Genomic DNA, 25,323 nt, shown 5'->3' on the forward strand with positions numbered 1-25,323 from the left:
ATCAAATAACAAAATCAACTAATTATAAAATTATGCTATCAGATGACGAACACCGAGCTAAACTAAAATTAGTTTTTATTAATATTAGTTAATATTTGTTCACACAAATTTAAAAATTGTGAAATAATAATGTTGAAAAAAATATTATAATATTAATGCATTCTTTGTTTGTGTAAGTTTCTTTATTTCCACATACCCACATACCACTGAAAGACTGTTAGTCTAAACCTCTAGTTAAAACGTTGAACCCATGTGAGTAGCATATATGTTTCGAATTATGTATTCAATTTATATTTCTTAAATATTTAACACTTATGTGGAATTCCGTGGAAATCCTCTGAAGTTTATCGTAGTTGTGTTATTTGGAATATCAATTGTCGTAGTTATATGAATAAGTTTTTCAAATCCAACGTATATTTTTGCGGCCATATTGTGTAATATTACTGGATTTTTTAAATGCTTTATACTAAACTTTACAATTAACCACATTTTTGTCATAAACTGTATTATCATTTCTGGATATTGCCAAATCTCATTTATCGTATCTTCTTCCCAAGGCATTCCTGGTATTACGAACCTTATAAATACACCAATAAGTTTTCTATTAAAATATGATGAATAACAAATAATGAAATAAAATTTAAAAAAAAATGTATTTAATTTGTATGACCAGGTACCTAGTAACTACTGTGTGAAAATCCTTCAAAATAAAAAAGTGAATAATAACTTACTGACACAACTAAAACTTATTTAAATAACTACCGTTAATATATTTTGAGTTACACATTTTCAGTAAATCAAATTATAATATTGTCGGTAAGTCTTTTACATAATAAATTAAATTTAAGGATATATTATGTAGGTAGGTACCTATCTTATAACTCAATTTTATTAGGCGAGTACGACGTGAGATAGATATTGATAATTATTAATATTTATGTTGCACCACTTGAAAAAGTGATCTAAATCTTCCCTTAACTCTAAGCATTCATTAGGTGTGTTCATTGAATTATATAATAGGTACATTTTAAATTATTGTCAAACCGCAAAAATGTAGAATATTTAAAAGTTTTATCCAAATCATTAACTAATAGTATAAATAATAAAGGGGATAAATTACCTCCCTGAAGCACACCAGAGGTAACTTCTTTAGTATCAGATTAAATATTATTAATTTTTACATGATGTTGTCTGTTAGTAAGATTCAACACTCAATCTAACGTAATAAAGGACCATAGATAGCGTATACCTATCAGTTTAAGTTTTACAATAATATTTTAATGTCCATGATATTAAGCTTATTTATGATTCCCACAATACCACATTCAACTGTGAATATTAGATTTGAGTAAGTTCGTACTAGTTCGTATTACTTAAAATATGTTTGTACAAAGAAAAAATACGTTCTACTTCTACTACTCTAGTTATTAGTGCATATTAAAAAAACTCGATAATTTAGGCGTTATATTTAAATAAATATCTGCTTTACCCGATATGACTTTATAGTAAGATTTAATAGATTTATATCCTATTTAGTAGTTATATCCTTTATTATTTTTCAATTAAGTATACATTATACATACATTTGTGTATAGTTTTTTATCCTATTTGGACCAGGAATATTTGTTAAAATATCTTCAGGTTTTCTAAACCTAATCATACTATTAAGTAGCTCACAATTCGATTCTTCCAAGTTTGTAAGATTAATGGATAACTCAGATAAGTGTAATTGTATGACTACTATAAACCACATTTGGCTGCATTATATTGTACAAGTTGTTTCAGCTTTTTCACACTGATGAGGATTAACATCGTTTTTTAAAATTTAATCATCATTAAAAAAATTCCAATAGAAAATTGCAGCAATAACCATGTTTTCGACTTTGTAATAATAGGTTTGGGAATCGGGAGGTAAAGGTATAGGTATATCCGGCATTTCTTTTTTGTATTTATTTATTCTCGATGGTACACTTTTAAGAAAGCTTTTTTTCCTTAATATAAACGAAATAAGTTTCATATGTAATTAGATTTTATATATTAAATGAATTACCATTGTTAAATAATCTATTTATGTAATAATGAATTAAGTTTAGTCAAGTATTTGTTTATTAAAATACCATATTTAAAAAAAAAATCCAAAAACGTGAAAAATAGCATTATAAAATTAAATAGGCAGAGAATGAGAGAACATAAAGTATATATAATTTATAAGCAATAACTTATTACTTATTATCAAAAGCAATGATTTTATAACAAGTAGCAACTCTAATATCTAATAATTTGTTTTCCGAAAGTCTGCAAAAAAAAGTCAAGGGGAGGATATAACCCCCCCCCCCTGTGAACGCATCTGCATATTGGGTAAGAACTTGAAATATTTCACTTTGCGAGATGTATTAACATGACGATTGAAGGGCGAAGATCCAAAAATCAAAATTTTTACAAATTACTTACCATATTACTATATCGTATTTTATTACCTGTATTAAAACTTTCAATTTGTTTATTCATGTTGTGTAAAATAAAAAAAAATGTTTTGTATTTTAGTATTATAGTAACATAGTTTTAATACGTTAAAAAAGTGTTAACAGGCCAGAACGTAGTATTGCCGTATATAACCTAAACTTACTTTAAACTAATGAAATTTAAAATAATAAATATTACTGTTGTTAAGTATTTTAAAATAAAAAAAATGTTAAGAATACATTTTGGTACCTGATATTATATCAAAACATAAATTTATTTCTCAGTTTTAAAAAGAATATTTATTTAAAATAAGTTTTGTTGAACATAGAACAATAAATATTAATTAATAAAAAACCAAATAGTAAAAGATAAATTACTAAAAAAAATAAAATAAAATTCTTGATAATATTTGAAACACATCATAATATTATTTTTGATAAGTTTTATTTTGAATTAGCTTGTGCTATACTACACCTTATGTCTGTGACACTTTTCCCGCCACAAGTGACTCTGCAACCGAAGTATGTATAACTATAATTTACGTTTTCCAATTTAATACCATCCATGATAATGTTGGTCTACTTGTTGTCTGCTACCAATTAGTATCTTTGTCTTTGTCTTATTAATATTGATATTGTATTGTTGATAAAGTGTGTTATTTATTTTTTGAAGTATTCTTTCTAGGTTTTCTTCGTTGTCTGATATCATAGCAATATCATCTGCGAATCGAAGCATATGAACTAGCATTCTCAGATCTCTTAGTGCTTCCTCAATGTACAAATTAAATAAAGTAGATGATAAATTATAACCTTTTCTTACCTCTTTTTGAATTTGCACTTCTTCGTATGTGTCTTATTCCCCTTTTAATTAATATATCATATATGTATTAATCTTTTGTCTTTTAAGTCAATACCTATCTCATCCATAATATGAAAAAGGTTAATGACCAATGTATTAATGGAAAGATTAGATAACTAAGTTTATTTTAAGTTATCTAGTTGATAAATCTGGCACCGTAATGGTTAGTGAACTAGGAACCGTTAGTTTGTTTCGTTATGGCGATTCCGCAAGAGAAAGCGTTTTGCGTCCTACGTTTCAATAAATGCGAGTCGGAAATAACCGTTCAACGTGATTTTCGAAGAACTTATGGAACTGAAGCTCCTACTTCTCAAAGCATTCGACGTTGGTACAAAACTTTCCAAGAAAGTGATTGTCTGTGTGCACAGAAACGCTCAGGTCAACCTCGTACCTCTGATGAAAACGTCGAGCGTGTTCGACAAAGTTTCGTTCGAAGTCCACAGAAGTCTACACGTCGTGCGAGCCTAGTGCTAGATCTCCCACATTCGACCATTTGGCGTATTCTTCGACGTTGTTTGACATTGAAGGCTTACCGAATACAACTGTTTCAAGCCCTCCTACCGGATGACAAACAAAAAAGGATTGATTTTTGCAATTTCATATCCGAAAAACAAGAAGAAAATGAGTCATTTGTCTCACGCATTGTTTTTTTCGGACGAAGCCATATTTCGTTAAGTGGAAAAGTCAACCGGCATAATGTCAGGATTTGGGTTTCAAAGCAACCACACGCAACTGTTGAACATCCAAGAGATTCACCAAAAATCAATGTTTGCTTTGCAATTTCCAGGAAAAAAATTGACGGTCCATATTTTTTGAAGAAAACACAGTAACAGGTAACACATATCTAAACATGTTGCAAACGTGGTTGTTTCCACAGTTACAAGTAGATAATGATGAGTTTGTTTTTCAACAAGATGGAGCACCGCCGCACTGGAAGTTAGAAGTTCGCCGGTATTTGAACGGTGAACTCCCTCAGCGATGGATTGGGCGTAAAAGAAACGACGATTTGGCTATTCATCCCTGACCACTACGATCCCCCGACCTCACAGTGTGTGATTTTTTTTTATGGGGCTACATAAAAGATAAAATGTATGTAACGTTTGTGAAGAATTTGATTACCGTATAGATGTGTGTCGGGCGGACGGTGGGGGTAATATTGAAAATTTGTAACCAAAATAAATAAAACTTGACTATTAAAAATATATTTTACTTTAATTCACCCTTATATCTTCATTTTTAATATAAATATAAATTTTTGAAATTGGATGAAGACTTTTGATACACCGTGTACATGGATTTATTTATTCAGAACATTTTTTCTTTAATTAGTCTAAGACATAGGATTGTTTCTCTTGTTCCTAATTTTTTCTAAACCCAAATTGATCTTTTGTTAAAATTTTCGACGCATGGGATATTTGGCTTAATGTTCTCTATTCTTTGCATTTTTCATCTTTTTGCTTCTCTGATATAGGCATCATTACGTATTTTTCGAAGTTTTCAGGTAATTCTCTTTTTTCACAGGCATTTATTATTACATTACACAATGCTTCTTTTCCAGTTCCTACTAAAGCCATAAAAAGTTCGCCATTCAGATTATCGATTCCAGGGGCTTGTTTGTTTAAATTCCTTAAATGCTAATTCGATTTCATCCACCATGATGGTCCTACAGTCATATTTCCATTTTCCACTTCTGGGGTTCTGTGCCTTTTGTCCGTGTTTTCTATTTTGTATAACTCTTCTATGTATTCTTTCCAAACTAACATTTTTTCTCAATCTTCCAGAACCATTTTTCCGTCTTTTACTTAAGACCTATTGCTCCATTTTTATACGTCCCAAAGAATTGTTTTATTATTTTATATGCCTTATCACTTAAATCTCTTGTTAGACAATTTTTTACATTTGAGCACATGTATTCTAACCATTTCTCTTTTTCTCTCTTAACTTCTCTGTTCGCCATGTTTATATGGTCAAATATTTATATGTATTGAATATATAAAGAAATATACAACTATAATATGTCCAGATTTTTTAATTTATAGTTCTACTATTAATATGAAAATGAAAATAGGAATGTAGATATATAGAATGTAGTCCGATAGAAATAACACGGGCAATACTGTTTTGTGGTTTAAATATGGAAATATTACGTCTTGACTTGATACTAAAAAGAGACAATAACAACCTTTTGAATTGAAAGACAATTTTTAAATAAATATTTTTCATAGAAATAATCGATTTTAAAGTTTTTGGCAATACCACGTTTTGGATTATCGCCCTTCAATTAGTATTAGTAACTATTATTATCAAAATACATTAGTAATGGTTGTGATGATTTTAAATATATGGACACAAATTATGAACTAAGATGTTATTAATGTCGTTTACATTGTTAAATTGGAGGGAAGTTATTATAAGTAACTGAATATAACAATGTTTTTTTTTTTTACATATTGCCAGAAGTATTCGGTCATATCGATTACTGCATTTTGAGTTTTGGTTAAATAATTAAAATAACTACTTACATTTTTTTCGACATTGTGAGAATTTGTTATAAAAGCAATTATGTATTATATAATAATATTATTTGAACATTAATATAACGGTGATTTGCTATCTAGGAAATATTTTTAAAGTTAAAAATATTGTTTAGTTTAAGGTGTTAATTTTATGCAGTCCATAAATTGACTAATAAAATCAATATTGTTAGACTTTATTTACTCCGAAAAATAGTTTTTGCTCCGTATAAGTTATAGGACTATTAATTATTTGAAAATTCTGAAAACCAATTCCTAATGCAACATAATTTATAAATAAATTGGCCTTGATGGGCAAAATGTTATGTGTAATAACACATACCTACTCAACCTGTTATCTAATAAACTTTTAACTCATACCTAACGCGGCATGGTTTCTTTACTAAATATGTCTGGGTGCCGGTTGAAATCGGTGGATCATTTTTCAGTTCTATCAACAAACGTCTATTCTCCATCAACTCCATCATTTCCAACTTCAAAGCTACTGCTGTCCTATGTCTATTTATTTCCAAACGATCGATCATCTTAAACACTCGACGCATGCGTGCATTTAGCGCTTCCAATGGTTGTAGGTCGTCCTGTTTAATTTTATTCACCTTCATCGCAATGTCAATTATGGGGGAAATACTTGGCTCTACGGGCTGTACAAATCGCTGACGATTTCTCAAAGCTGATAATAAATTTAATATCCCGAAATTAAACATTGTCATGTATTCGTGGATACAATATAATATAATAATTTTTATCGTCTACACGAATTTAAAATTATTAAATAAAAATGTTTGAAAAAATATGAAACAAAAATATCTTTATTAAATAAAAAATGTATACAACTTTGATTTTATAAAAATTCGTTTATTGTCATGGAAATATAATGAAACTGTTACTATACTAAATTAATTCTGGGGATAGTAAATAAAATATATTTTTAAAAAAAATAGTTGGTGGTTTACCTTGCGTTTCTGAGTGTAAAGCGTATTTTTGTTATAAAGTCGGAAATATGAACTAATTACAAGCGTCCAACAACTAATGATGTTATTTTATTACAAACGGCATTTTCTTAGTTGACGTAATTTATGAGTGATTTACGATTTTTTTGTAGTGAAATAGTGTAAACTGTCAAGTGTTACCTAGTGTAGATACACTACCTTACCTATCTCAGTGCATACCTATTTTATATTCAAAAGTCAAACCCGTTACATTTTTTTGGTGTTACTGTAGTTAACAGAGGAATAGGTAAATTAAATACCAAAAGCACCTACTGTTCATTCCCATAAGTGCTTATATTATTTTATAATATGTATAATGAACTTGGTCAAGAGTCTGAACTATTAGAAATAGGCATTTCTTACAATTCTGGATACGTTCTGCCTATTCTACCTCCTCAACAGTGGCGGTTTTGGTTGTATTTTTTTAGTGAGGCAACTTATGTATCACTGCCTCACCTGAATAACAAAAATTAAACTTCATAATAATGGAAATAATAAAATATTATATATAATATTCAAAAAAATATAAAAGTAATTATAAATAATATATAATATATGTCTTGTATAGTAAATAATATAATAAAGTGAGCATTTTAAAATTCGGTAGTCCTGAAAAGGACTTTTTTTAAGTTTGCCTAGTTCTGAAACTATGAAATAAATAAAACTATATTTAACTATTATTCATTTGATACACTAGTTGATGGTATGGTCAAAATAAGAATAAAAAATGTATAAGCTTCAGGTAAAATGTCTTTCAATGAATCTTGTTCAATAACTTTAACTATGTCATAAATATGTATTAAATTTTGATATTTTACATCACTATACAAAACCACAAATTTCACTGTTAGTTTATTAATATTATAAAATATATTTGAATAGATTAAATTCAAAATATTTAAATCATTGTCTGGAAATTTACAAAAATATTCTTTAAATTTAGTCACATCAGCTAACTGTAAAAATGGTAATTAATTTGTCTTTAAATCTAGTATGTACTTGCATTAGAATATTAGTAAACATTTCATAAAATGTTTTAAAATTTGATTGATTGTTAGATTCATTTCTTGAGCTTTTGGAGGTTTTGTAAAAATAATCGCTTGATTAAATAATTTTAAAAATTCAGACTCATTTCTTTTTTTTATTTATAATTTCACATGTTATATTTATTTTTCTTAACACGTTAAACGCCGATGTCAACCCGTGGTTGACATGACTAAACAGGCGCGCATAGCCGATGTCAACCCGTGGTTGACACGAATAAGCTAAGCGCTCGCCCATGGCCGGTGTCAACCTGTGGTTGACATGCCGCTGCCTGTCGCTTATTGCGATATTTTGAAGGCGGCTATAGCTGTACATATTTGAAATTTCTGTCGGCTATTCAGTAATATATTGTTTATTACGTAGTGTAGTTGGTTCTAGTTTTTCCTGATTTTTACATTTTTTTTGCAATTTTCATTGTTATATGAAGTAGAAGAAAATATAAGATAAGTTATACTTTTATTTTACATAAATCCATACATTTTTTTTTTCACATTTGGAAAGCTATATTAAAATATTCTAATAAAATAATATTCCGGACCTTTTCCGTTAATTCACTACCACTATTTTTTTTGGTTTCAATATTCCTCATACAGTAGATATATATGTTATATAATAATAATAAAATATAAAATAAAATTATATTATTGTTTGTAAAAAATTGATTTTCCGCGAATTTTGAAGTTTATTTAAGTATAACATTTTTAAAATAAATTATAATTATAAATAATCGATAAATACTTAAAACATTTTACCATCGCACGAAAAATTGAATTTTAATGGTTTATAATATATAACAAAATTATTTTTTTTTTCAAGAAAAATTGGCAACCCAATGACTGACGAAGAATTATTGCGTTTGTTAGAAAATTCAGATGATGATTTTGGCTTAAGTTCTGGTACTGATTTGGGGGAAGGGGATTCTGGTGATGATGATTTTGATCCAGAATGGTCACTTCCGATATCACAAACCAATAATACAGTACAACAAGAAGAGGAAAATATATCAGATGTACCTATTATTTCTTCATCGAGTTATACATGGAGTAATAGACCACCTATAGTGACACATATCCCGTTTTCAAAATCCAAAGGATTGAAGGTTTTTCCGCAAGGAAATGACCCTATTGATTATTTTAATCTATTATTTGATGATAGACTTTTCGAGTTATTAGTTAACGAAACCAATAAATATGCAGTTGAAGTTTTTTTATCTGGATCTGGGGGTCCATCATCTCGAATTTCTACGCGGAAAGATACAAATATACCCGAAATGAAACTTTTTATTGGTTTACTTTTTCACACTGGAACTATAAGAGTCAATCGTTTGGAAGATTATTGGAAGACAAGCGAGTTATTCAACTTGAATTTTTTTCGGCAATATATGAGTAGAAATCGTTTTATATTACTTTTGAGAAATTTGCATTTTACTGAAAGTGAATATGATGTGAACAATCGCCTGAATAAAATTGAACCGATAGTAACATATTTCAATAATAAAATGACAGATGTTTATGAACCTTCTGAAAATTTAGCACTCGATGAGTCAATGGTTTTATATCGGGGTAGATTAGTTTTCCGGCAATACATCAAAAATAAGCGCCATAAGTATGGTATCAAACTGTACATGCTCACAGAATCCGGTGGGTTAGTCCACAGAATTATGATATACTCTAGACAAGGAAATGGTACGTCTGACGATTTTACTTATACAGAATATGTTGTCGTAAAATTAATGGAAGGACTTACTGGGTGTGGTCGATCATTGTATATGGACAATTATTACAATAGTGTAAAGCTAGCTCACATACTTCTAACAAAAGGAACATATTGTACAGGAACTTTGCGAGCCAATAGAAAAAGAAACCCTAAAGAAATAACTTTGAAAAAATTAAAAGTAGGAGAAAGTGTTGGAAAGTATACCAAGGAAGGCGTATGTGTGATGAAATGGCGAGACAGACGAGAAGTTTTAGCTATAAGCTCTGAGCACACTAATGATTTAGTTGAAGTTACTAACAGAAGAGGAGATCAAAAATTGAAACCTAAGGCAATTTCTATGTATAACAAATATATGTCGGGAATTGATAGACAAGACCAAATGCTATCATACTACCCATGCGAAAGAAAAACTGTAAGGTGGTACAAAAAAATCGGGATTCATTTTTTTAAATTATTTTTGCTAAATGCCGATTACTTATACGTAGAAAACGTAAAAAAATGTAGTCTGTATGATTTTAGACTTTCCGTTATTACAGCATTGGTAAAAAATAAAACCAGCATAAATGTTCCTCCAATACTTCCTAATAAAAAAGCACGCACTATCCTACAAAAGTACCAAAAAACGAAAAAAAAAATATATTAGAAAAAGATGTAAGGTTTGCCATTCAAACGGCACACGGAAAACAACAATATTTTATTGTAGCAGTTGTGAAGGTCAACCTGGTCTATGCATTGAAAACTGTTTCGAAATTTATCATGCATAATCAAGTTTGTTATGATTTATTTTTAAAAACATTTTAAGTTTAATTATTATTTTGCGCATTAAGTTTTATTATTATACAAAGTAAAAGATTTTTTTTTTTTATTTTATATTTATGTATAACTATACAGTGTTATTATAATACAAATGGTATAATTTTGAAGTAAAAGATATGTTTTATTCTTTTTTTAAATATTTTGAAAGGTACCTTTCATTAAAATTGTATAATATATATTATGTATTATTATTTATTAGTAGTTATATAATAATAAAAAATAAAAAACGAAATAGAAATTATATTTTTATAAATAACTGAAAACGGGCGCCATTGGCCGGTGTCAACCACGGGTTGACACTCGTTAATTATACAAATTATACGTGTGGCGACAGGCGCCCGCACGTCAATCGACTGCAGCGACGGGCGCGCGCATGCCAAATCGACGTCGGCGTTTAACGTGTTAAGCAAAATTCTATATCAAATGATTTATTTTGAAGAACGTTAAATAAATAGTCAGTATACATGAATATATTACTAAATATGAGTGCTAAAAAAGCAAATTCAAAAGTTTTTAAATTATCTAAATGATCTATAGCACCATAAATAGATTCAGATGAATTTTGGATCATTGCTAATAAAATCAAAAACATTTATTAACCCTGACAACTCATTAACTACTGTATGTACAATTTTTGAACGCGAAGACCTTCTAGTTTGAACGAATTGAGAAATTCATTTCTCTTCAATATTATTAACAACATTGGTACATGAAGTGAATTGTGAAAATAAGCAGCATACCAGTTATATTAGATAAAAATATAAAACATTTAGCATTTATACTACAACCATGTTGCAATACCCAAATTTAATCTATGAGCTAGACAGTGAGTAAATAAAACATTAGGAGCAAGTTCTTTAACTTTAGTCTGTAAACCTGTTAAATTACCTGACATTACATTACACATGCCTCATCATAACATTAGCCAACTAATCTATTTTCCACATGAAACTCATGTAAAACATAATAAACCAAATTAAATAAACCTTCAGCCGTGCGATCTTCACTAAGATTATGAAAACACAAAAAATGTTCAACTTATTCAGATTTATCTGTAACATATCTAATTATAATTGAACACTGTGTTTATTGACTGGTCTGTAGTATCATCAATTTGAATTAAATAAAATTTACATTGCCTAATTTCTTTTTTTATTTGATTTATTAAAGAATCAGAAATACACGAAATTAAATCATTTTGTACGGACTTGGACAAACCTGGAAATGTGTTTTATGCTTTTATAATGATTTTGTATTTCTTAAGAACACCTAACAATATGCAATCAAACAACTCTCTAAAATGTTCTTTGTTTAATGAATCACTACGCTCATCATGACCACAAAAAACTAGCTCTTGTTTTCCAAAAATAAAACCAAATCAATTAAGAACTCCATCAATAAACGATTCAATCTCACATTTTTATTATAATTTTTTTTAAACAGATTACCATGCTCATTAATAATATCCACTATAGTAAAACTATTTTTTTCTAAATACTTTAATCCTAAATGGTTATGAATATGTTCTTTTAATGATTGATGTATTTGAATAGGCCTAGTTAATTTTTTTAAATCATAATAACCAAAGGTATTCCAAACAGACTGAATTTCACCCAATAACAAACATGGCCAACAAAACAATTTTTGTAAATGATGACTTATATATAACCAAGAATGTTGTTTTTATAAATTTGGATTGAATGATCTACAGAAGGATGGCCAACACCTAACAACCAAAGTCTTTCAACTACATCATGACATTGTAAATAACGCTTTTGAAGAATTTGTTGAAAACTCTCTAATCTCTGCCCTTCCTCTCTACTTAGCACCAAAACCGTTTACGCCTGGTGAACTTCAACATCACATAAATCTGTTTCCTCTCAAAATATCTCCTGGTCTAGACCTTATTACAGCTGAAGTACCTCGCCAGCTACCAAAAAAAGCAATCGCACACCTCATTTAACTCCATCTTAAGGCTTTCCTACTTTCCTCTACAATGGAAAACTTCTATTATAATCTTAAAACCAGGTAAACCACCCGAAATCCCTTCTTCTTATCGTCCAATAAGTCTTCTGCCTCTTTTCTCCAAATTATGTGAAAAACTAGTATTGAAACGTATCTCTCCCTACTTAAATGACGTATCAACCATCCCACAAACCCAATTTGGCTTTCGCAGGGGCCACTCGACTATGCACCAAATACATCACTTGACAGACTCAATAGTAAACTCTCTGGAAAAAAAGAATATTGCTCAGCCATCCTCCTCGACGTGGCCCAAGCATTTGACAAGGTTTGGCATCCTGGCCTTCTGTACAAATTGAAAAACATTTTACCCCCTCCTTACTACTTATTCTTTAAATCATACATCGAAGACCGCTACTTCACAACAAAGGTAGGGTTTGAAATTTTGGCTTTAGCCCCAATAGCAGCAGGAGTCTCCCAAGGTGCCATTTCATCTCCTATCCTGTTCATTTATACTCGGCATAATTACAAATTCTCCGTTCTATGTTTCAAACCACACTCTGCACACGAACTTAAGAATTAACACAGTAGAGGAAACTGCAAAACTATTTTATAAACGATTTCGTTCACAACTAACCAATCGCCCAAATCCTCTAATATCAGCACTAAATTCTGACTCCATTCCTGGAAATCCTACTCGCAGACTAAAAATATTGTCGCGATCTCAACCATAATTAAAAAAAAAAAAAAAAAATTTATAAATTAAACAAAATTTTTCTATAAAGTGTCGCTATTGGGTGGCTTCTTTTTTCACGTGTCGCATGCCAAATTGTTATATATATCAGCATACATGCTTAAGCCTCGATTAAATTGAGCGATTTCACACGCTTGTCGCCGGCGAATTAACTCGCTGCGATTAAAGTCGCTCAATGTAATCGGTCTAGTCGCTTACTCGCCGCGTGTTGAATACTCGTTGCTCGCTCGCGATTAAAGTTGACGGCCGGGCTACTTTAGTCGCAAGTCGCTGGCGTTTTTACACTTCAGCGAGTAAAATCGTTCAGTGTAATCGCCCTAGCTGGCAAAATCGCTAGTATGCCAGCGAGTAGTGACTGGTCAAAATGTCGGAAGCTGTAGTTCACGCGGGAGTTATTGTGATTTCTCATTTATTGCGACAGGAGTTGGAAAAGAAAAAGTATAAAAAGAAAAGATTATGGATCAGAAGTTGGATTTCAAGGCGAGATAAATATGGTGCATCCAGTACATTATTAGAAGAATTAAAACACGAAGACTCTACAGCCTACCGAAATATTCTAAAGATGAACGGGGCCCAGTTTGATACATTGTTACAGATGATTGACAGCCTAATAAAGAAAGAAGACACTCAAATGAGGATGGCGATTCCGTCGAAAATAAAACTGGAAATAACTTTACGTTATTTAGCTACTGGGGATTCATTTAAGTCTTTACAATATCTTTTTCGCGTTTCTGAATGTACAATTTCAGTATTTTTACCCGATGTACTTACTGCGATTTCTCAAGTGTTGGAACCATTTATTAAAGTTAGTATAATTATAAAAAAATAAGGTACTAATAAATAAAGTTAAATTTAACTAAATATCAACAAAGTTCTTTTATTTATTTTTTTTAAACTGTATCATTATTAAATTGTATAATATAATAATTAATTTTAAATTCATACAAATTATTGGTCATTGTCTGAAAAAGAATTTATGATAGCTTGGCTTAACATATCGTATTCCTCGTTCACACGTGGAGTAGATGTATAATTACTTATTGCACTTGACGAGGTAGATGGTGATGCGACATTCACATGAAGTTGTTCCGTATAATGGTTGTTGATGGTATTGTTGAGGTAGAGGTTCCAAAGTAGATAATCTGAACCGAGTAATACAACTTTGTATTTCAGACTGTAACAAAATAGCATGGCGTTGTGGTAGTTGGCGAAGCTCGTATGCAACATACTTTCCAAATTGATCATACGCTTTTTCTTCATTTGCACTCTGAGCGATTTTGTCTAATTGTTCAATTGCAATTGCTATATCAGGGGCTGTTTGCTTTTTAATTTTTTTTACTGACCCTGATGGTGGTTTCATTTTTGTTGGCGACGGTCTTGGTCTCCCAATTGTTTCATCTATTTGAATATCGTTTATGGATCCCCTTGTTGAACCTTCATTTTCAATTTCTTCGATTGGGTTAGATTCCACCTCATTCGAACATTGACTTAAATTGGTTAAAATCTAAACAATAATAATCAATTTGGAAATTTAGATTATTTATAATATGATTCCATACATAATTAAAAAAAAAATGATTATACAATATAAACTTAATTTAAATTTAAAATTCTCGGGTGCCTGCGACTGCTGATGAATGGGGGAAAATAAAGGATACATTTTTTCATCGTTGGAATTTTCCAATGTGTTGTGGTGCAATCGACGGAAAACATGTGATAATTAAACGACCTCCTGGTTCTGGCTCATCATTTTATAATTATAAAAAAACCTATAGTGTTATATTGTTTGCAATGGTTGACGGTGATTATTTATTGTTTTACATACATCGATATAGGAGCTAATGGCCGAGCTAGTGATAGTGCAATATTTCGAGACAGTACCTTAAATATCGCATTAGAAAATAATACCTTAGGTGTTATTATTGGCGATGATGCATTTCCATTAAGAACAAACTTATTAAAACCATATAGTAAAACTGGACTTAATAATTATGAAATAATTTTTAACTATCGTCTTTCACGTGCTAGAAGGGTGGTGGAGAACGCATTTGGCATTCTGGTGTGGCGATTCCGAATATTTTCAAAACCAATTGATCTACAGCCAAAAACAATAGATAAATTAATATATGCAGCTTGTAGTCTACACAACTGGCTACGTAAAACTACTCCAAATAGTTTTTTTTACCTCCACAAGCAGTTGACCAAGAGGATTTTAACAACGGCAATATTATTCCTGGGGAATGGAGAGAACACGTGAATAATCTAGAAACTATCAATAGAATGGGCAGCAACAGCTATAAACGAGCTGCAGAAAATGATAGGAGTTCATTGGCAAAATATTTTTAGAGGAAAATCCTTTACCGTGGCAATGGGAGAAAGTTGGCATAACTATATAAATAAACCTAATGAATTTATTTAAAGTACTTTTAAGTAATCAGTTATGAAAAATTAAATTTAAAGTATAAGCAAATAAATACATGTTAAGCTATTCATTTACGTTACACATTTATATCTATAAAATTAAACAAAATATTCTTATTTATATTGTCTGAGTTTTGTTCATTATGAAATATTTATCATTGCACATTATATACTAATTTTAAATAGGAAATAGTTTCTCCATACTTTAAATATTGATATTAATTATTAATTTATAACACTAACAATATTATTATACTATATAATATTCAAACTTACCAAATTTGACTGGCTGTGTCTTGTTGATAAAACTTCACGAAAAAAGTTGGCAGAGTTGAACCACGTAAGTCTTGGAGAATATATTTCATCTGTTCCACTTCCACTTTTTTTTACTTTTTTCGATTTTTGCAAGCTCATTTCTATAAACATCTTTTAAATTTTTAATTTTTGTCTTGAGTTGCTTTTCATCTATTCCCATTACCAATCCTTCAGTCTCGAGGTCTGCATACAACTTTTTAAACATTCGGTCTTTTAATTTTATGTTCAAATAGTCTTTATGTTTTATGTTCCACAGTAATGGATACTGTTCGTACATTTTTAAAAAGTCAACAATGTTATTACAATTCTACTTCATCAAAAATTATAAAATTTTAAATATAAAAGAAAACGAATGAATTATCTATATTAATGACAACTTCTTGTCACGTGTATATCACATGAATGCGTGTCCGCGACTAGCGAGGGAGCGAATTTAATCTCTCAATGTAATCGAACAAGTCGCTACACGCTCATACGTGTGCGACTTTAATCGCCGACACGCAGCGTGTAAAATCGCTCAGTGTAATCCTGGCTTTAAGTACAGGGCGACCGTCAACCAAAATGTATATATTTTCAAATGCTTTTTGAGTAGGTAGCATAACATTATGCCGAATACCAATTTATTTTCAAATTGAAAATCTATTCTAATACAAAAAGAACAAACGGAAACGTTACAGTTAACGTGTTCAGATATAGCTGTATGTATCATTAAAATTTAAAAATCAACACATTACATCGCAGACGGTCTGAAGAATATAATCACTACATCTTTATACAAACTATAATGTCCTCCGCTATTTTGGATATTCAATGCGTACTTGGAGTCAAAAGTAAGTACAGAATTAAAGAGATATCTATTGTGGATATAAAATGTTGTACTATGCAGCATTGGATATTTAAGCACTCTGCTGCAAAAAGTAGGAACGTAAACAATTGGCTTGAACAACGGTACCACGGCTTAACATTAGATTGTGTATTTTAATAATAAAGAAAAAAAAAACATTGGGATTAAACACACCGAATGGAGCATAACGCTCACATACGCCGCGCGCCGTAATGAAATGATTACGCTTATCGAATATAATTATTAATTATCTGTATTGTTTTATACGTTTTTATTCGAAATTATTTCAATTTATAAATCATTATTTAAAATTTATGTAGTTACTAGTAAGTAAAGTATATTTACCATGGCGAGAGGTTTAAGACCTAACGAGTTAGTTGATCTCTTAAACTTTGGTCGAGATTCCGATCTTTCTTCGTTATCTAGTGACGAAGAAATAGTAGGCAATTTTCCTGAAAAGGAATTTGAATACCTTTTATCTAATAATTTTTCGGATTATGATTTTGATTTTGATTTAGAAGATACTGAAAATCAATTTGCTTCAGAAGACGAACAATTTGAACCGATTGAACAACAGGTACTCATAAATAACGAAATTTTAAATGAACAGCCTTTAAATTTAACGGCTTATAATAAAAAAGTTAATAACATAACAAATATACCTCTCGTTGAATCTCATAGTGATGAGAATTCAATCAAATAGGATAAATTTATTCCTATAGAAAAACGAAATATAATTTGGGGAAAAACACCGTTTTCTCCCCAAGTAATTAATTTAACACCGATAAATGAGCCAATTTATCCTACAACAATTCCTAATCCCATTGATTATTTTTCTAAATATTTTTGTGAAAATGACTTTGCTAATATGGCCCAATATACTAATCTTTATTCGGAACAAAAAAACTTAAATAATTTCAACAAAACTGATTCCGCTGAAATGAAAATAATGATTGCTATACATATGTTATTTGGTGTATTGAACTATCCCCGGAGTCGTATGTATTGGGAAAACAAATATCGAATAAACATTATTGCAAACAATATGTCCCGGAATCGTTTTTTTCAGCTTCGAAATTGTTTCCATGTTATTGATAATGAATCTGTTTCAAATGATAACCGTGACAAATTTGTAAAAATTCGTCCACTTTATAATTCGTTTATCAAACGGTGTTCCGAGCTTCCAAAAGAAAAAAATGTATGTATCGATGAACAATTAATTCCATTTAAAGGTAATTTGTCTATAAAACAGTACATAAAAGGAAAACCTACTCCGTGGGGTATAAAAAATTTTTTACTATGTGGACAAAGTGGTATTGTTTATAATTCACTATTATACCAAGGCTCAAATACTAATATCAACGATTTTATGCAGAAAAACTATGGTCTAGGCGGTGCGGTTGTGCTCAAATTAGTAGAAAACTTGAAACCTAATAGTCACAACTTATTTTTTGATAATTTTTTTTCGTCATATAATCTTTTTGGCTGTCTTTTAAAATATAAAATATTTGCGATTGGCACAATTCGATGCAATCGATTTTGTAACCCTCCATTTCCGAAAGATAAAGAACTTGCTAAGATGGGTCGTGGAACCAGCTTTGAAGTGTCTTCAAATCATAATATTACGTTGGTTAAATGGTTTGACAATAAAGCTGTCAGTATTGGTTCCAATTTTATTGCGTCAGGAATTCCTGTTCAAGTAAAAAGATTTGATCGGAAGGAAAAATGTTCGGTGATTATAGAATGTCCTGAAATTATAAACTTATATAATTAAAATATGGGAGGTGTCGATAAGCACGACCAGTTAGTTAGCTATTATCGTACTTTTATTATGTCAAAAAAATGGACATTACGGATGATGTTTCACATATTTGATATGGCGGTGGTCAACTGTTGGCTGGAATATAAAAGAGACACAACTGAATTAAATATTGAACCAAAAGATGTTATGGATTTATTGCATTTCAAACAGCGCCTAGGAGAGAGCTTAATTAGCGTTGGTGTACAATTTTCTCCTTCAAGTAAAAAAAGAGGTCGCCCTTCTAACTCTCCCCCGATAATTAACCCACGAAAGAAGTTAGTTAAAAAAGTAGATGAAAAACCATTGGAAGAAGTTAAGAAAGATAGTTATGGCCATTTCCCAGAATATGATGATCGCACTGAAGCAGTACGTTGTAAAGTTGAAGGATGTAAAGGCAGGACACACGTTTATTGTTTAAAATGTAAATGCCACCTTTGTTTCACGAAAAAAAACAACTGTTTTCTCAAATTTCACACATGAATAACTTGTTTACGTATTTGTATTAATTAATTTGCATATTTTGTTGATTCTTATGAGGTAAAAGTCATACCATTTATTTTGTGATACTAATTTGTTATGTCTAATGTAATAATTTTTATATTTTAATTATCAAGTTTTTTAATAGTTATTTTTTATGATACTTTCTGTGGTCTTCCATAATTTATTATGTATTATTTCTTTTGTATCAGTACCTATGTTTATTTTATATTTTTATTTTAAAAATGATATTTTTTATAGTTATTTGTTATGATTATCAAATTATACATATATTCTTATTAATTAATTTACTTGTTTTATTTATTTTAGTGAGGTAAAACTGTAAAAGTCATGCCATATTATTTTGTGATAATTTTAGGAAATGTTTGATTAATCCCAATGTACATTATGATGTACATATGTGTTTATCTATGAATACCCAATGCACATTCTAATGTACATACAGTCATTACATTATATACCCAATGTACATAGTAATATTTTCGGTCCAGATGGTCAGAATCATCTGAAACTTGCTAAATATCTTTATTGAATGCCTATCATCATGTATAATGAAAAAAAAAATTTTTTTCTTCAGTTAAAATAATTCGGGTCTGAAAGGGTTAATACTACAAAATGTACATTGTATAAAGTATTTGAATTAAAAAAATGGTTTATAAATAGTTCTTAAAATTTCACTTGCTATCCGCCGTAAGTGCCAGGTGGATTGCCCAGCACAGTTGTCGACTTGCATCGGTTAAGGACTGATAGCTAGACACCCAATTACTATTTTAAGTATTTATATTTTTTTATTCATTAAAAAAAAAAAAAACTGGGCATGCATCGTATACCGTGTTACACCAATTGATAACTGATAGCTAGACACTCAATTGTAATCTTCGGCATGTTTTTTATAATTTTTGAATTCAAAAAAGAAACCAGGCATGTGATGACACACTTTTACACCGAATGATAACTGATTAGTTATAGAATAACAGTTAACTCACAAATACGGTAATCGACTTGATCACATTTATTAGTGACCAATTACTAGACACCCGATCACCATTCTCTATCGATTTTCCGGTGAAACGATTTTCACTCGACCACCTCGAAGGCGGCTTCTATACACCTGGATCGAGTTTCACCAACTACTAGTAACAATATAATAAATCTATAATTTAATACGAATTATATTGTTAATAGTCTAATATTCATAACGTTTATATATCGAGTTGTCTTCTTTGCATATGGCGTCGCGTTAAAGCTCATTCTGTGGTGGTATATTCGAAAACAGCTATTTAGTATTAGTGTATATCTGTGCGCTATATCATTGTCATCAATCCGGTGTAACTGTGACACTTTAGCGTCTGCGAATAACAGACAGCCAATAAATGAGGAATCGCCGATAACACGAGGTTTCGTTATGTGAATAAATAAACACGTTTTTTGAATGCGTCGGTCGACGATACAATTTTTATTAATGTTAAGTAACGCAACAAAAACGACAAATAGATGATTTCGTGTACGTTCGCAATGAAAAAAACACAAAGTATTAGTAATATGGAGGTAAACAGTCACAGGACGGAGTATGTCGTCGCGCGAGTCGATACGCAACGTACGTCACGGTAAGGCGGAGATGTTGTGATCGAGCGCGCGCAAACGAAAGTGAAAGAAGGCGTCGGCCGCCGGAGACAACGCGCGTGGTATGGGTGGTAGGGGGTGACATGGTTAGGTAACAAGGAAAATAATAATACAATAATCCAATAATCACAGTACGTACGGTATACAATAAAATAGTACAAATAACATAACAATCTAAATAAATATAACACAAACGGTAGTGGAATTGTGGAAATAACCCGGTGTCTCCACTACATTATGATTCGAATTATATTTGTTCCAACCAAACACTTTTCCACTCATATTTTGTGTTAAAAATAGTGATTGGAAATAGTATATTGTGTGGCAAGGGCGGAAAATGACCTTCCCGAGCGAGCCACACATACTATTTTTTTGTCACGTTCGTGCGTTTATGGAAAAGGTTATGCAGGTAACGCACTTATCTAGGAACAGTGCAAATTAAATATTTAACTGTTTAAATATGTTTCCCCCGATAACATATCAAACAATCAATTATCATCCTTCTTGATAGAGTTCAAACAACTCATTAATCCCTTAATTCAATTGCTTACCACAGTCATTAATAAATTAATTATAAATAATGATAAATAATCAAATTAACAATAAAAATCTTAAAATCATTCTCTGGAATGCTAACGGTCTTAAACAAAAACAACCTGAACTATTAAACTTCCTTTTAGAAAATCAAATTGATGTAGCTCTTATCACTGAAACCCACTATACAAACAATTCCAAACATTTCTTTCCTGGCTACAATGTTTACAGTACCAATCACCCCGATGGGACGTCCCACGCCGGTTCCGCTATCCTAATATCATCTTCAATCCAACATTATCCCCTACCGTGTTTTCAATTCCCCACTATCCAAGCAACAAACGTTTCAATCTCAATAAATCATATTCCTATAGTTATCTCAGCAGTCTACTGTCCTCCTCGGCCAAGTATATCGCAGTTACTTCTAAATCAATTTTTATCCTCATTAGGTCGCACCTTCATAGCTGGAGGTGACTATAATGCAAAACACCTACTATGGGGTAGTTGTGTTGAAAACCCTAGAGGTCGAATATTCTTCAATTCCATCCAAACGAACAAGCTCTCAGTCATTTCCCCCCCAGGTCCAACCTACTGGCCAACTCATTTAAACAGGCAACCCGATTTACTTGATTTTTTTATAACATCAATCCCTAACCATATAAATCATAGCATACAAAATGTATGTGATCTGTCTTCAGACCACTCACTAGTCTTGCTAAACATTATGAAACCTCCAATTCTTATTTCTCCTCGTCCCTCCCTTTCCAAAGGTCCAGTCAACTGGAATCATTTTTCCACGTCGTTAGTAAATAATACAAACTTAAAAATTTCTCTTAAGTGCAGCAACGAAATAGAATCCGCAGCTCAACATTTAGTCAGCTCAATCCAATCAGCAGTCTATGAATGTTCTTATCCTCCTAATCCGAATTGTCACTCCAAACACAAACACAACGAATATCTTTTACCCCCCGATATAAAAGATTTTTGTTGAAAAACGCAGGATACGTTCCCGATGGCAAAGATCACGACTACCTTCTGACAAGTCAACCCTCAATAATGTGTCAAACACCATCAAAAAATTAATCAAAATATATAAGAATAATATTTTTGACAAAAAATTTAAACCTTTAAATACTCATGATGGATCTTTATGGAAAGCCACGAAAAACTTGGTCAAATTAAAAAAATTCTCTAGTCCCATTAAAAAAGATGATGGTTCGCTTGCATTTTCAGATCTAGACAAAGCAAATCTTTTTGGGGAACATCTCTCGAATATTTTCACACCTCACCAAAACATTATTCCAAATACCGCACATTTAGATAAAATAAATAAATTCATTGATGCCCCATTACCTATGTCTCGTCCCATCAAGCGTGTCTCTCCGAATGAAATTTCAAATATTATAAAAAGGTTAAAGCCCAACAAATTCCCTGGGCATGACTTGATAACGAACAAAATTCTAAAACATCTCCCCAAAAAAACAATTGTCTTGCTTACATATATATTCAACTCTATGTTGAGATTGTCTTATTTTCCTGTCATCTGGAAACTATCCATCATAATTCTCATACCCAAACCAAGCAAACCCCCTAATGTACCAACTTCATATAGACCCATAAGCCTACTTCCAACATTAGGAAAATTATTCGAGAAAGTCGTTTTGAAAAGGCTAAGATCAATCACTGAAACACAAAAAATAATACCCAATGCCTAATTTGGATTTCGCGCAAAACATTCCACAATACAACAAGTTCATAGGCTAGTTGACACAATTTCTTCCTCTTTTGAGAAAAAAAAAATACTGCCCAGGAGTATTCCTCGATGTGGCGCAAGCGTTCGATAGGGTCTGGTACACTGGTCTGCTTTATAAAATTAAACAATTCCTTCCCGCGCCCCTATACCTATTAATTCGATCCTACCTTGAACATCGTTTCTTCAAAGTACGTCACGGTAATTCTCTTTCTTCTCTTTTTCCAATCCAAGCCTGAGTCCCTCAAGGTAGTGATCTCTCTCCTGACCTTTATAAAATCTTCACATCAGATATCCCCACAACTCAAAACACGTTCTCAGCCACTTATGCCGATGATACCTCCATCTTATCCCCAAATTGTAGCTCAGTAGGAGCATTTAATGCTAATCAACTCCACCTCGACCTTATTGATAAATGGTCCTCTAACTGGAAAATTAAAAACAATGCCGATAAATCCACTCTCGTCTCTTTTACCCTCAATAAAAAAAACACACCCATTATCTCCTTTCAAGGAGTTCCTATCCCCTCCTTGGCCCAAGTTAAATATCTAGGAATAATTTTAGACAAGAGACTAACTTGGGGTCCTCACCTCAAATCTAAAAGAAAGTCTCTTAATTCAAGATCCCATTTACTACGTCCTATGCTGAAATCCAAACTCCCAATCCATAATAAAATAATTATTTACAAATCTATGTTAAGACCAATCTGGTCATATGGAGCCCAAATATGGGGTTGTGCAAAACCAACCCAAATTAAAACAATTGAAGCATTTCAATCCATTTCCCTCCGCACAATAACGTCAGCTCCTTGGTATGTTTCTAACCACACCCTTCACAAAGACTTAAACATCGAATCAGTTGAAAACTTAGTTAAAACCCAGTATAAAAAGTTTCACTCCAAATTACTTCATCATCCAAATCCTCTGATTGCAAACCAACACTCAGCCACAATTCCAGATAACCCCCCTCGTCGCCTCAAAAAACGCTGGTGTCGCGACTCCTAAACTGAAACACTACTCCCTGTCCTAACTGTCACAAGTCAAAAGGGTCCTATCACTGGATAGTTTCCCTTCACAAGTCTTCAAAGTCACTAAAATAATGTTAACTTATTTGCTTATTGTATTATATTTGTACAGATTGTAAATGTTATTTTTTTTTATAAATAAAAAAAAAAAAATATATTTATGCGTCATGCAAGAAGGTTATATTATGAATATAAGATGTAATCAAAAGTTTATGTTTCATAAAGACTGTGGTATACATTTTAGTTTCTGGTTGCGCAGAGGATACATGTCCGGCACTTTTGGGGATTTCCTCATTTCCGCTCGGCACTTTTGAGGATTTCCTCTTTTCCGCCAACAAGAATGAAAAAGGTTGCTTTCTAGCGCTTCAACCGTGGTCGAAAACCAAACTTTCGGTACAGGCATGAAAAAAAATATTTTGCGGAACAAATAGTCATCCACACCACTTCGCACACCCAATAAACCTAACCCATCTTTATCCCCTTTTGCTACCGGTGTTATATGGTTCAGTACAGTATATACACTAATTTGTTTCTTCTTTGTCGTTTGATTTTCTTTTTGAATCATAAATTTTCATTTTTTTTTTTGTTATACTTGGACTTTCAAATTCTTTTTTATAAAGACTATTGGTAATGATTACAGTTTTTCCTCTGCGTGTACTTCTACTTCTAATAGCATGAGGAATCCTTGAAATATACTTAAAAGAAACATAAATGATAAGTGCTTTATTTTTTATTGTATTACATTACAGTCATGTAAGGACAAAACATAATATTAACGTGTTTCTCAATTAAACCACCAGTTTTATAAATAGTTTTATGCTATAAAATAAAAAAATAATGTTCAACGATTTCAACATTAACAAAATACAATTTTATCAATATTCACTTGATGATTTTTATGATTTTGTATGTCTGACTTTCTGGACGACGCAGTACTTGGACCAGATCTCATAATTGAGGTCGTCGTCAATGGCCGTTCCGCCTCGGAAGTCCTATCCCTCGTTCCAGACTACGGCACGAGGTTAGTGGACTTTTCCTTGGGTTCGGGGCTGATGTACAAGATCTCTAAAAACTGGCCTTATTATGTCAATGAACGGATCACATCTGCTTTAAGATTTTGCGGAATCATTAGATCCACCGGCAGTTTCAACGATGATGTAGGTATTTTTTTATAATATTATTGTTTTAAGTTCTTCTTAAATTCATAGTAAGTAAATACATTATTTTTTGAACGGTATTCTGTGTAGTAGTTTTTTTTTTTTATAGATATTTGTGTTTTTTATTCAGGGATGAAACTTAAGACAATACAAGACTTTTTTGTTTTCGTAGAAAAACAACATCAATAAAATTTGTTTGGTAAAGAAGAGCTCATTGAAC

The 25,323-nt window shown here is 31.2% G+C and overlaps 4 protein-coding genes across 4 annotated transcripts; 3 read left to right on the forward strand and 1 right to left on the reverse strand.

The window, feature by feature from the left end:
- Positions 1-312: 312 nt before the first annotated feature.
- On the reverse strand, positions 313-6,559 carry LOC113559179. Its single transcript, XM_026964810.1, has 2 exons — positions 6,216-6,559; positions 313-577 (listed from the first exon to the last, which is right to left on the reverse strand). Exons 1-2 carry the CDS (start codon positions 6,557-6,559, stop codon positions 313-315), a joined length of 609 nt encoding a protein of 202 aa, XP_026820611.1.
- A 2,161-nt stretch (positions 6,560-8,720) lies between these two features.
- LOC113557994 (piggyBac transposable element-derived protein 4-like) lies at positions 8,721-12,965 on the forward strand. The gene is made up of 3 exons (XM_026963527.1): positions 8,721-10,016; positions 12,132-12,338; positions 12,597-12,965. Exons 1-3 carry the CDS (start codon positions 8,721-8,723, stop codon positions 12,963-12,965), a joined length of 1,872 nt encoding a protein of 623 aa, XP_026819328.1.
- Positions 12,966-13,767: 802 nt separating this feature from the next.
- Positions 13,768-14,978, forward strand: LOC113558984 (protein ANTAGONIST OF LIKE HETEROCHROMATIN PROTEIN 1-like). The gene is made up of 2 exons (XM_026964578.1): positions 13,768-13,940; positions 14,753-14,978. The coding sequence occupies exons 1-2, from the start codon at positions 13,768-13,770 to the stop codon at positions 14,976-14,978; spliced, it is 399 nt and encodes a 132-aa protein (XP_026820379.1).
- Positions 14,979-17,062: 2,084 nt separating this feature from the next.
- On the forward strand, positions 17,063-18,490 carry LOC113557993 (piggyBac transposable element-derived protein 3-like). Its single transcript, XM_026963526.1, has 2 exons — positions 17,063-17,293; positions 17,786-18,490. The coding sequence occupies exons 1-2, from the start codon at positions 17,063-17,065 to the stop codon at positions 18,488-18,490; spliced, it is 936 nt and encodes a 311-aa protein (XP_026819327.1).
- Positions 18,491-25,323: the final 6,833 nt, after the last annotated feature.

The sequence above is a fragment of the Rhopalosiphum maidis genome, chromosome 3 (genome assembly GCF_003676215.2).
Source record: "Rhopalosiphum maidis isolate BTI-1 chromosome 3, ASM367621v3, whole genome shotgun sequence".
Lineage (NCBI taxonomy): Eukaryota > Metazoa > Arthropoda > Insecta > Hemiptera > Aphididae > Rhopalosiphum > Rhopalosiphum maidis.